The 12,124-nt window shown below is 37.1% G+C and overlaps 1 protein-coding gene across 1 annotated transcript; it reads right to left on the bottom strand.

The window, feature by feature from the left end:
- Positions 1-2,042: 2,042 nt before the first annotated feature.
- LOC118982158 (olfactory receptor 7A10-like) lies at positions 2,043-2,912 on the bottom strand. Its single transcript, XM_037039103.1, has 2 exons — positions 2,558-2,912; positions 2,043-2,272 (listed from the first exon to the last, which is right to left on the bottom strand). Exons 1-2 carry the CDS (start codon positions 2,910-2,912, stop codon positions 2,043-2,045), a joined length of 585 nt encoding a protein of 194 aa, XP_036894998.1.
- Positions 2,913-12,124: the final 9,212 nt, after the last annotated feature.

The following is a 12,124-nucleotide window of genomic DNA, read 5'->3' as shown; positions in this document are numbered from 1 at the left end:
ACCACCTTAAACTTGAACATTGTCTTTGAACTCAACAGAGTATCTCAATACATTTCATTTACTGTGCAAAATATTTATCTGAATTAGAGTTTATTATCTCATATTACCATCAGAAATGAAGAAACTGATTCAGAGCAATTACATTTTTAGCAATAACATAACAAAGGAGTTAACTCTTGTACACCTTTGCAAAGTACACACAAATGGGGTTGTGTAATATAAATTCTTAATTTTTGTATGGCTCACTTAATTTAACATGTTCTATGTGCTGTATCTTGTATGTAGTTATGCTCCAATGAATTAGTTAGGAATTAAACTTTCTAGAAGAGCATAGCTCAGGGTAACATCTAGAGTACAGGTAGCCCAGTCACCCCCAGAAGTGCTGGGAGAATCTCTTCTAACCAAGAAGAAAGCAAGTGTTATATATCAATAAAGGAATTAAAATAAAGCAATTATCACTTAATAAATTCATTTCCCTGTAAACTAATGACTCACTTGCATTTATAAAGGGAATAAAACTGACATGAATTGGTTCAGCAGAGAAGAGCACTACAGCCACACACAGCATCATGTATGAGTCTTAGGGACAAAATAGAGAGACTGACAGCTGACTACCGACCATGAGGAGATGATCAGAACTCAGAACAACTTACCACCATGCAATCTCATTGGTAATAAATGCATCATATTAAACCATTTGCTTCTAGGATGACATATTCATTGACAGCTAATTGATAACAATAATCATAGGGAACAGAACTGAAGGAAAATATCATAATCAGCCACTTGTCATTGTAGGTCTTTGGTCTGATATTTGAAGATGGCATCATGATTGTTCCTACTGAAGTTTATTTCAAGTTACTGTGTTAAAAAGTGACTTCATTTTGATTCCCTTGTAGGTAAGCAAAGAGATTGAAAGAACATGTATGTCTGTGCAACACTTATGACTGAGTCACAGAACTGACAACAATTCAAGCTCTCTAATTACTCATCATTTGGTCATTTATGTATGTATATGACATACCTATAGATCACATAATGGATGAGATTGATATAGTTCTTTCCATACCCCTCAGTGATTATACAATATTTACAGTAGGGGGAAATGCTTCATTTAGAACAAAGAGGGCATCATATTTTTAGGCAGAAATGAAAGTTTTCAGGTGGAGGCAGAAAGACAATTTGGTAGAAAACATAATTAGACCAAGCAATACTTCACCCAACCATAAATTCCTTTACACACAGACACAGATCTTATATATATCAATAAGTAAACACATGGCATAAAATAGTTTACATAGTAAAAAATGTATGACTTAAAATTTTGCTTCTTCACACTTAAGGTCATCTTTGACTCTAAGCACATGTTATGTCAAACTATGTTATAAAATTTGTGTTTCCACGTCAATTAGAATTGGAGACATGATTTGACTGTCAGTTTTGCCTCTGAGTATGGTAGGAATGTGGACACCAAGCTCAATGAGAATCAGGATCCTAATGAGGGAAGACAAGCCAATGGCCTATTACTAAATGCACTATATGTTGAAATCCACATTTTGAGTAAGAGTAGTTATGGTAGTGAGATATGAACAAATGATGTACGAGATGTATTAAACTGTGCTCTTCTATTTTCCTCTCATTTGAAATGATATAAATGACTCTGGTTACCAAGTGCAGTGTAATTCCATAAGAGAAGTACAACTCAAGATGTTTCTTTTTTAAAAACAAAAATTACTCAGTATGATATATTACATTTCAAAAGAAATTGGTCCAAAGAAATCCAAGTAGTCTTCATAAGATAAATGGGAGCATTCAAATATTTCATCCAAGGCTGGAAATCAATTTGGGAGAGGAGAAAAGTAACAAAGAAAAAGCTGATATATATTATAAAGTTGAAAAGTTAACAGTGATTCACTTAAATATTATAGAAAAGTTAAAATCACAGAAACACAAACCTGAGGAAATAAACAGACATAGTACTTTCTACTTTCACAGTCTGATCAGAGTCATAATATCTGGCTCTGTGGCTTTGAGCCCTACAATCATGTGCATTTTCTCTGCCCTGAGACAAATTGTCCTTTTATAGCTGCCACCTTGAATAATCTTCTCAGAGTCCCCTTTATGTCTCTGTTCCTGAGACTGTAGATGAAGGGGTTCAGCATGGGTGTGACCACAGTGTACATCACTGAGGCTGTTGCACTTGAACGTGAGCTGTGGGTACCAGCAAAGCCAAGATACACGCCTAGGCTCGTACCATAAAATAAGGAGACAACTGAGAGGTGAGATGCACAGGTGGAAAATGCTTTATACTTCCCCTGAGCTGATGGGATTGCTCGTATGGAGGACACTATCTTAGAGTAAGAGTAAAGGATTCCAGCCAGAGCACCACCACCTAGCAGCCCAGCTGAAAAATATATCACCACATCATTAAGAAAGGTGTCACTACAGGCAAGTTGCACTATATGTTTGATATCACAAAAAAAGTGGGGAATTTCCAAGTCTGTGAAGAAGGACAATTGCAACACCATCAAACATTGTAGCAAGGAATTCAGGGCACTCATGACCCAGGACACCAGAACCAGGAGTTTACAGAGCTGGGGGGTCATGATGACTGTGTAGTGCAGAGGGTGACAGATGGCCACAAACCGGTCATAGGCCATCACAGTCAGGAGAAAGTTGTCCAATCCTGCAAAGCATAGGAAGAAATACATCTGGGTGATGCAGCCTGCATAGGTGATGGCTTTGTTCTCTGTCTGGATGTTCAGTAGCATCTTTGGGATGGTGGTGGAGGTGAAACAGATGTCTACCAAGGACAGGTTGGAGAGGAAGAAGTACATGGGGGTGTGAAGGTGAGAGTCTGAGCTGACAGCCACTATGATGAGCAGGTTTCCCAACACAGTGATCAGGTACATGGAGAGGAACAGGTCAAATAGGAGGGGCTGCAGTTCTGGTGCCTCTGATAATCCCAAGAGAAAAAATTCTGACATTTGTGTAAGATTCACTGCTTCCATGTGGTGCAGTTGACTACCAGGATATAGAAAGAGTACATGACTAATTTTCACACATGCAAACATTAGTAACCTAGCTTAAGCACTACCATTTATATTTTAGAACCAAGAAATTAATTCCATATTTGGTGTGTGGTCTGGTATTTTGGGGATATCTCTAGTGTGGTTTCTCATTAGAATTTTTTTCTAAGTAAAGACACATTAAAAATTCTTCTGTCTTACTTAATATTTTCAGTATGAAAAGTAAAAGTAAAAAGTCAATAAATTTTATGTGACGCATATCATGGTGACTCAAGCTAATAATACAGTATCATGTATTCAAAATTTGCTGGAGAGGAGAGTTTCAAAGAAACTCTTTCACAAGAAAAAGTTTTTTTTTTCTTTGACAAGAAAAAATCCTTTCACTGTGTATGGTGACTAATGTTAACTACACTTAGTGTGCAGGTCACGTTGTAATATATACAAATATGGAATCATTATGTTGTACATCTGAAACTAATATAATGTTTTATGTCTATTCTAATTTGAAAACATTGCATGCTAATTTGTTGTTATGTGTAAGAGTTTTCAAATAGGTGTTTGTAATTTTCAAAGATATATGATGGTTTTGCTTCCACTTTTTCTCTTTTGCCCAAGAGCTGCAAAACCTTTATATCTGAATTTTTTCATCTGGTCAAAATAACATTTAATAAGTTATTTACTTAAACTAAAAAATTATACTTCAACAAAAAGACAGTTTTGAAAAAGCAATTGAGAGAAAACTGTATCACTGAATGACAGATTGGACCACACAAAATTTATCAACTTTATGCATTCTTTACAAATGCATTTACACATACATAAAAAAAAACTAAGTGGAAACAGACAGATTGTGTAAAAAAACCCCTCCAAGTCTTTGTTAGAAAGAATCCAATCAAAAAACAAACTAAGAGAATATACTCAATAATATTTTGATAAGCTTTCACAGTGACAGGTGAATACTAGGCTTAGTGAAGTGATTACATTGCAATATATATAGATGTTGAATCACTACATTGTACAAATAAAATTAATGTAGTACAGTATACAAACTATACTTAAACAAATAAAGAAAGGAATAAAATACTCTGATAACATTATCTAAAAGCAAGGAACTTTCTGGTGTACAATATAGTGAAAGTTATAATATTGTAGTCCAACTATAACTTAAAATAAATTAATACACACATAAAGCAAAAAACTTGAACTGAGAAATTTTAACAGATTCTAAATGGCTAACAAGTCCACACATTTTCTTACTCAGCCTCACAGGCAATGAAATAATTATAAAGTGAGTCTCATCAGCATATTAATTTTCACCTACCAAATATATGTTTTCTCATTTGAGTAGCCAGAGTGGGAGAAGATGCTGTGAAATGTATTTCTCAGGCACTGCTACTGCAACAGTGTATTTGTGAGCCTTCCTTGGTTCAAATCTTTCTCATCCATAGGGAGATATAATCTAATAGGCCCCATCATAAAATTTGTAACTGCCCTCACATAACACTGTGTGTTCCTCCACAGCTAGAAATCTGTCTGTGACTGTTCATTGAAATTATGCTCTACTTCTACTGGAATGACCACACCTCCAATTCCCTCTCTTAATATTTCTTCAATTAAAACCGCTTAGTTGTCAACAAGGACACCTGCATTTCTGAGTACGATGTTCACTTTCCTTTCCACATCATGAATAAACACTCATTTATTAGTAAAGCCAGCCAGCAACCACGGTGATCACTGGTATCTGAGCTATGTTGGAATGGTTCTCAGGTGATTCCAGGTACAAGTTCTTGGTTTCCAGTCTCTCTGATCCTCTCCTGCCATGTCTGCTGGGCTCTTAGACTCACCTGCATGGGAACTCTGATGAGAAGGTCTCCCTGTGGGAGTCCAAAATCTTCCCTGGGTGGTTGATGATGGAGACCAAAACTCTGTCCCAGACAAGACAGGAAGGAATGGTCAAGCACTGGTCTCCCTGCCAGATTCAGGACTCCAAGAGCAACAACCACCTTTCTCCATTCAAAGGTTGCACATGCTGAGATGCTGCAATACAGGGGCTACTTACAGCTCTCCAGGTCTGCTCATTAGGCACATTTACTTCTTGGCACTCTAACCTCTAAGCACAGAATTCCCCTTGGGGACACTGGTCTGAACAGAATGGAGAGTTTCCCTGCTGATCCTCTGTTCCTAGGAGACTACATAATAAGCCTTCTGTGTACTGTTTATGATTAGTCCTTCTCTATTAACTGCCTTGCTTCCTGATGTCTGTCTACACCTCCCAGCACCTCATCCCAACTCTGTGTTAAGGTTTCTTAATGGATGGACCTGAAGGGTATTGTGCTCAGTGAAATAAGCCAGTCAGAAAAAGACAAATACCATGCGATTTTACTGGTATGTGGAATCTAAAGAACAAAATAAATGAACAAACAAAATAGGCACAGTCTCATAGACACAGAGAGATGACTTGTGCATGCCAGAGGGGAAGTTGGTTGAGGGACTGGGAGAAAAAAGTAAAGAGATTTAGAAGTACAAATTGGCAGTCACAGAATAGTCTCAGGGATGTAAAGCAGAGCATAAGAAACATAGTTTATAATATTGTAATAACTATGTGTGAGGCCAGTTGGGAACTGGAAATACAAGGCAGAACATGGTGGAGGTGGGAAGAAGAACACTATGTAAAGTTTATGATTGTCTGACCACTGTGTTGAATACCTGAAGCCAATGCAGAAAGATACTAACAGTAAACTGTAATTGAAAAACAGAAAATCTTATTCTGAGAAACTTGTCTGGCTGACTTTGGGTCTTCAAAGCATTAATTAAAGTGGGATGAACCCCTGTTATCCCTAAAAAATCACTATTTTCCTCTTTAGGAAAGGGGAGGTATTTGTTACTTTGCTATAAAACCTTGGGCACTATACTCCTAAGCTTTATGATTGTTCAGCCAAAACAATTAGGGATTTTGTAGTGATATCGCAAGTTAAGAGCTGCCATTTGGTCTGTCATCATAAAATGTTTATTAAATACAAGAGATACATTTAGACTTCAGGCACCATAGCCCAGCTTAACACTTTGTAATAACTGTCAAATATATGTTTCACAGAAATGCATTTTATGAGATAGCATATTGAGAAACTACCTTCTCCAATGCAGAAAAAGGGCACAGAGGGATTTGTTGTTGTGCTCAAAGGAATAAACCAAGGAAGGGACAGAGTTTTAATTGCAACCAGTCACGATGCTTCCAGTTTGGAAATTCTGGGTCAATGGTTCCTAAACAGAGATGACTTTTCCCCTGGGGATGTTTGCAATTTCTGACATTTGGCTGTTAAACACCTGCAATGTACAGGACAGCATCCAACACAGAGAATTACCCAGTCCCAAGTGTCAACAATGACAAGGAGAAAACACCTATTGTAGACCAGTACTTGTCCACTTCATTGTGCATACAAGCCACTACACTTTGGAGTTCAAACCCAGATTCCAGTCTCCAATGGACCCACAGACTGCATTTCTGACAAACACCCAGGTGATGTTGAAGCTGCAGGTCTTCTTGTTCTTAGGACCACAGATTGAGTAGCTGGATGACCCTGTCTTGGAGTTAAGAGTGGTTAACTTAGGTCTTCTCCACCAGGAATCTTCTATGTGTGTAATTTTGAAAGACAAATTTTCCACTCATTCCATAGAGAAGGATAAATCTGCATTTGATTCTTTTTAAAAGGATTTTATTTATTTATCTTAGAGGGGAAGGGGAGAGAGAGAGAGAGAGAGAGAGATGTATGGTTGCCTCTTGTGCGTTCCCTGCCAGGAACCGGGAACTGGCCTGCAACCCAGGCATGTGCTCTGACTGGGAATCGAACCTCGATTGTGTGGTTCGCAGGCCCACGCTCAATCCACTGAGCTACACCAGCCAGGGCTGCATTTGATTCTTTTACATTAGAGCTCCAGAAAGACAGGTAATAATTTGTATCTGGGAAAGGCTTAGTGGTAGGCAGAATAAGGGCCTCAAAAGATGTGAACATCCTAATTCAAAGAAATTTGGAATATGTTAGTTCACCTAGCAGGGAAACTCTGATAAGAAATGTAATAAAGTTATTAATAATTTGTCATAAGATAAGGAGACTAGCTTGGATCATACAGGTTGTTTAAATGTCATCACAATGGTCCTCTGAATGTGGAAGAGGGCAGAAGAATTGGTGTCAGAAAGGCATTTGTAGATGCTCTGTTGCTGGCATTAAAGATGGATAAATGTAATAAAATAAAATTATTTTTTAAAATAAAATACAATTTTTGGTCAGTATTTTTATTATCTTTATCAAACTGTTGATTATATTCATCTTGTGCTCAGAACAATCATTCCCGATCCTCTTTTTGTCCCTTTTATATGTGAACACATTCCAAGTTGGTTCTCTTCATTGGATGAAAATGCAATTCATATTTGAGACCTAAACACAAGACTCTGCCTTAGTCCCTAGTGTATTTCAACTTGAGTCTCTATGGTTCTCTAGCTTGGCCAAATAGTTTTGAGTCCTGATGTGTTTGTGTCTCTTAATAACTGTGATACTCAGCTTTGTTTTTCTGTTTGATTTTTATAAAATCTGATTTTCACATATGTACCTTTAATTAATCTGGAATTTATTTTCTATTGTTGTTCAGGTATAGTTGTCTGCATTTCCCCCCTTTTCTCCTCCAACTCCAGCCATTCCCACCTCCCTCCCCTGACCCCACCCCCCCTTGATTTTGTCCATGTATCCTCTATACTTGTTCCTAAAAACCCTCCCACCTTTTCCCCTATTAAATAAAAATTTAAAATATTTATTGTCAACTGTAATTGAAATATAAAACAGAGGAAGAAAAATTGTTTGCAGCAACTAATTTTAAGATTCTCATTTTAAATCTTTTATTTTTCATTTTGAGTTGACATACAATATCACATTAGTTTCTGGTGTACAACATAGTGATTGGGCATTTATATAACTTACAAAGTGATCACCCTTATAAATTGAGTACCATCTGATATCATATATAATTCTTAAAATATTACTGACAATATTTAATATGCTGTACTTTTAAAAAAGATTTTATTTATTTTTCTTTAGAGGTGAAGGGAAGGAGAGAGGAAGAGAATATCAATGTATGGTTGCCTCTTGTACATCCCTGCTGGGAACTGGCCTGCAACCCAGGCATGTGCCCTGACTGGGAATCAAACCACGACCTTTTGGGTCGCAGGCCGTGCTCAATCTACCGAGCTACACCAGCCAGGGCCATATGCTGTACTTAACATGACTATTAAGCCTCTCAATCCATTCAGTGAGCATTGCTTAGGTACAGCCATTTTATGTAGAAATCCCACTTCCAAATAAAAGGTGAAAATTAAAGTCCATGTGGAGATATTCTGCCCTACTGGGTGGTACAGAGAATTCCCCATTGTGTAAGTGTAAATGTGCAATTTACACCTTGAAGCCTTTGAGGATCTAAAATAGGAAAAATAATTTCTTATTATAGTCCTTCTTTAAGTCTTTCTGTCAAAATTTCTACATCCTCTCCATTTCGTGTTCACTCAAATATTCATTCTTTTTATTTTTATTCCCTACAAATTTCTCTGAAGATTTCTTTAGCATAATAAATAAGAATATATGTGATTCTGTGTGCATGTACATATATGTGTGTGAATGTGCTTATTTGAGATCAAGTGCACAAAATTGTACACACATACAGTCTTAAACTTGAACATTGTCTTTGAACTCAACAGAGTATTTCAATACATTTTATTTACTCTGCAAAATATTTATCTGTAATTGGAATTTATTATCTCATATTGCCATCAGAAATGAAGAAACAAGTTCAGGGCAATTACATTTTTTTATTATTTTATTTTATTTTATTTTATTTTTTAATATACTTTTTTTATTTAATTCTTGTTCAAGTACAGGTTTCTGTCTTATATTCCCAACCCTGCCTGCCCTCCGCCCCATGCTCCCCGCCTCCCTCCCCTTTCGCCCCCCACCCTTAGTTATTGTCCATGTATCCTTTATACTTGTTCATGTGAGTCCATTCCCTTTTCCCCTATGATTCTCTCCCCTCTCCCCTCTGGACCCTGACAGCCTGTTCCATATTTGAGTGTCATTGGTCATATTTTGCTTGCTTGTTTGGTTTGTTTAAATTCCTGTTAACGGTGAGATCATATGATATTTGTCTTTCACCACCTGGCTTATTTCGCTCATAATGCTTTCCAGTTCCATCCATGATGTTGCAAAGGGTAGTAGTTCCTTCTTCCTTTCTGCAGCATAGAATTCCATTGTGTAAATGTACCATAGTTTTTTGATCCAGTCATTTACCGATGGGCATCTAGGTTGCTTCCAACTCTTGGCTATCGTGAATTGTTCTGCTATTTTTTAATTTTTTAAAAGATTTTATTTATTTATCTTTAGAGGGGAAGGGAAGGAGATAAGGAGAGAAGTATCAATGCATGGTTGCCTCTTGTGTGTCCCCCTCCTGGGAACTGGCCTGCAACCCAGGCATGTGCCCTGACTGGGAATCGAACGGTGATCATGTGGTTCACAGGCCCGCACTCAATCTACTGAGCTGCGCCAGCCAGGGCTGGGGCAATTACATTTTTAACAATAACATAACAAAGGAGTTAACCCTTGTACACCTTTGCAAAGTATACACAAATGGGGTTGTGTAATATAAATTCTTAATTTTTTTAAAGCTCTTCCTTTGGTAATTGCCTTACTAATCCCTTTTTTAAAAGATTTTATTTATTTATCTTTAGAGGGGAAGGAAAAGAGAGTCAGAGAGACATATCAATGTATGGTTCCCTCTCATGCGCCTCCTGCTGGGAACTGGCTTGCAACCCAGGCATGTGCCCTGATTGGGAATTGAACAGGGATCCTCTGGTTTGCAGGCCCGCGCTCAATCCACTAAGCCACACCAGCCAGGGCTAAATTCTTAATTTTTGTATGGCTCACTTAATTTAACATGTTCTATGTGCTGTACATTGTATGTGATTATGCTCCATGAATTAGTTAGGAATTAAACTTTCTACTACAGCATGGCTAAGGGTCACATATACAGCACAGGTAGCCGAGTCACCCCCAGAAGTGCTGGGAGAATCTCTTCTAACCAAGAAGAAAGCAAGTGTTATATATCAATATAGGAATTAAAAGAAAGCAATTATCACTTAATAAAATCATTTCCCCATAAATTAATGACTCACTTGCATTTATAAAGGGAATAAACTGACAAATTGGTTCAGCAGGGAAGAGTACTACAGCCACACACAGCATCATGGATGAGCCTTAGGGACACAATAGAGAGACTGACAGCTGACTACAGACCCATGAGGAGACAATCAGAATTCATATCAACTTCCCACCACATAATCCCACTGGTAATAAATGCATCATATTAAACTATTTGCTTCTAGGATCATTTGGTATGCAGCGGCAGTCCACTGATAACAATAACAAAAGTGAACAGAAGGGAAGAAATTTATTGTAATCTGTTGCTTGTTATTGTAGACTTTTGTTTTATATTTAAAGACAGCAGTCATAATTATTCTGGTATTGAAGTTTATTACAAATAATTGCATTAAAGAGGGAGTCCATTGAGTGTTCATTGTAGGTAAGCAGAAGTGGTTGAAAGAACATGTGTGTTTGTTCAACACTTACAACTCTGAGTCACAGAACTGGACAGGAATTCAAGCTCTCTGGTGAGTCATTGGCCATTTATGTGCATATATGACATATCTATAGATCACATATATAGTATATACACTGCATGAGATTCATGTAGTTCTTTCCCTACCTCTCCAGTAGTTACACAATATTTATAGTAGGGGAAAATGCTTCATTTAGAACAATAGGGGGAATTATATTTTTAGGCAGCAATGAAAGTTTTCAAGTGGAAGCAGGAAGACAATTTGATAGAAAACATAATTACAACAAGCACTGCTTCACTCCAAGCATAAATTCCTTTACACAGACACAGATCTTATATACATCGATAAGTAATCATACACCATAAAAATAGTTTACCTAGTAATAAATGTATGACTTAAAATTTTGCTTCTTCATACTTAAGGTTTGTGTTTGACTCTCAGAACATATTATGTTAAACTAAGTATTGAAGTTTGTGTTTCCACATTAACTAGAATTGGAAATATGATTTATTGGTCAGTTTTGCCTGTGACTATGGTATAAATGTGGACACCAAGCTCAGTAAGAATCAGGATCCTAATGGGAGAAGACAACTCAGTGGCCTGTTATAAAACACACTATATGTTGAAATCTACATTTTAAATAAGAGTAGTTATGGTAGTGAGATATGAAGAAATGATGTACTAGATGTGTTAAACTGTGGTCTTCTACTTTCCTCTCCTTTGAAATGATATAAATGGTTTGGGTTACCAAGTGCAGTATAATTCCATAGGAGTGGTGCATCTCAAGGTGCTTCTTTTAGTGAAACAAAAGAAAAATTACTCAGCATGCTCTATATCATTTCAAAAGTAATTGTTCTTAACAAATCCATGTAACTTCTGAGGTAAATGGCAATATCCAAATTTTTCATCCAGCGTTGGGGATCAATTTGGGACAGGAGAAAAATGACAAAGAAAAGCTGCTGGAGCCCTGGCTGGTGTAGCTCAGTGGATTGAGTGCGGGCCTGCGAACCACACGATAGCGGTTCGATTCCCAGTCAGGGCACATGCCTGGGTTGCAGGCCAGTTCCCGGCCCCTGGCAGGGGACACACAAGAGGCAACCATACATTGATATTTCTCTCTCTCTCTCTCTCTCTCTCTCTCTCTCTCCTTCCCTTCCACTCTAAGATAAATAAATAAAATCTTTAAAAAAAATTTAAAAAAAAAGAAGTTGGGGAATCTTTAAAAAAAAAAAGAAAAGCTGCTGGAGATCACAGTGTTGGAAAGTTATTAAAGTGGTTCACTTAAATTGTATAGAGAGGTTAAAATTATAGAAAAAGAAACTCAGGGAATAGAGAGTAATTTCTACTTTCATATCCTGATTGAACACTCACAATTTTAATTTTTATGGAATGAAACAATATAATAGACTTAGAAGCTAAGTCAGGTTTTCCCACATCATTAATA

This window comes from Sturnira hondurensis, unplaced genomic scaffold (genome assembly GCF_014824575.4).
Source record: "Sturnira hondurensis isolate 20B ecotype Veracruz unplaced genomic scaffold, ASM1482457v3 Scaffold0025050, whole genome shotgun sequence".
In the NCBI taxonomy this organism is placed as follows: Eukaryota; Metazoa; Chordata; class Mammalia; order Chiroptera; family Phyllostomidae; genus Sturnira; species Sturnira hondurensis.
The sequence above is the reverse complement of the archived record's forward strand: the minus strand, read 5'-3'. Positions and strand labels throughout refer to the sequence as shown.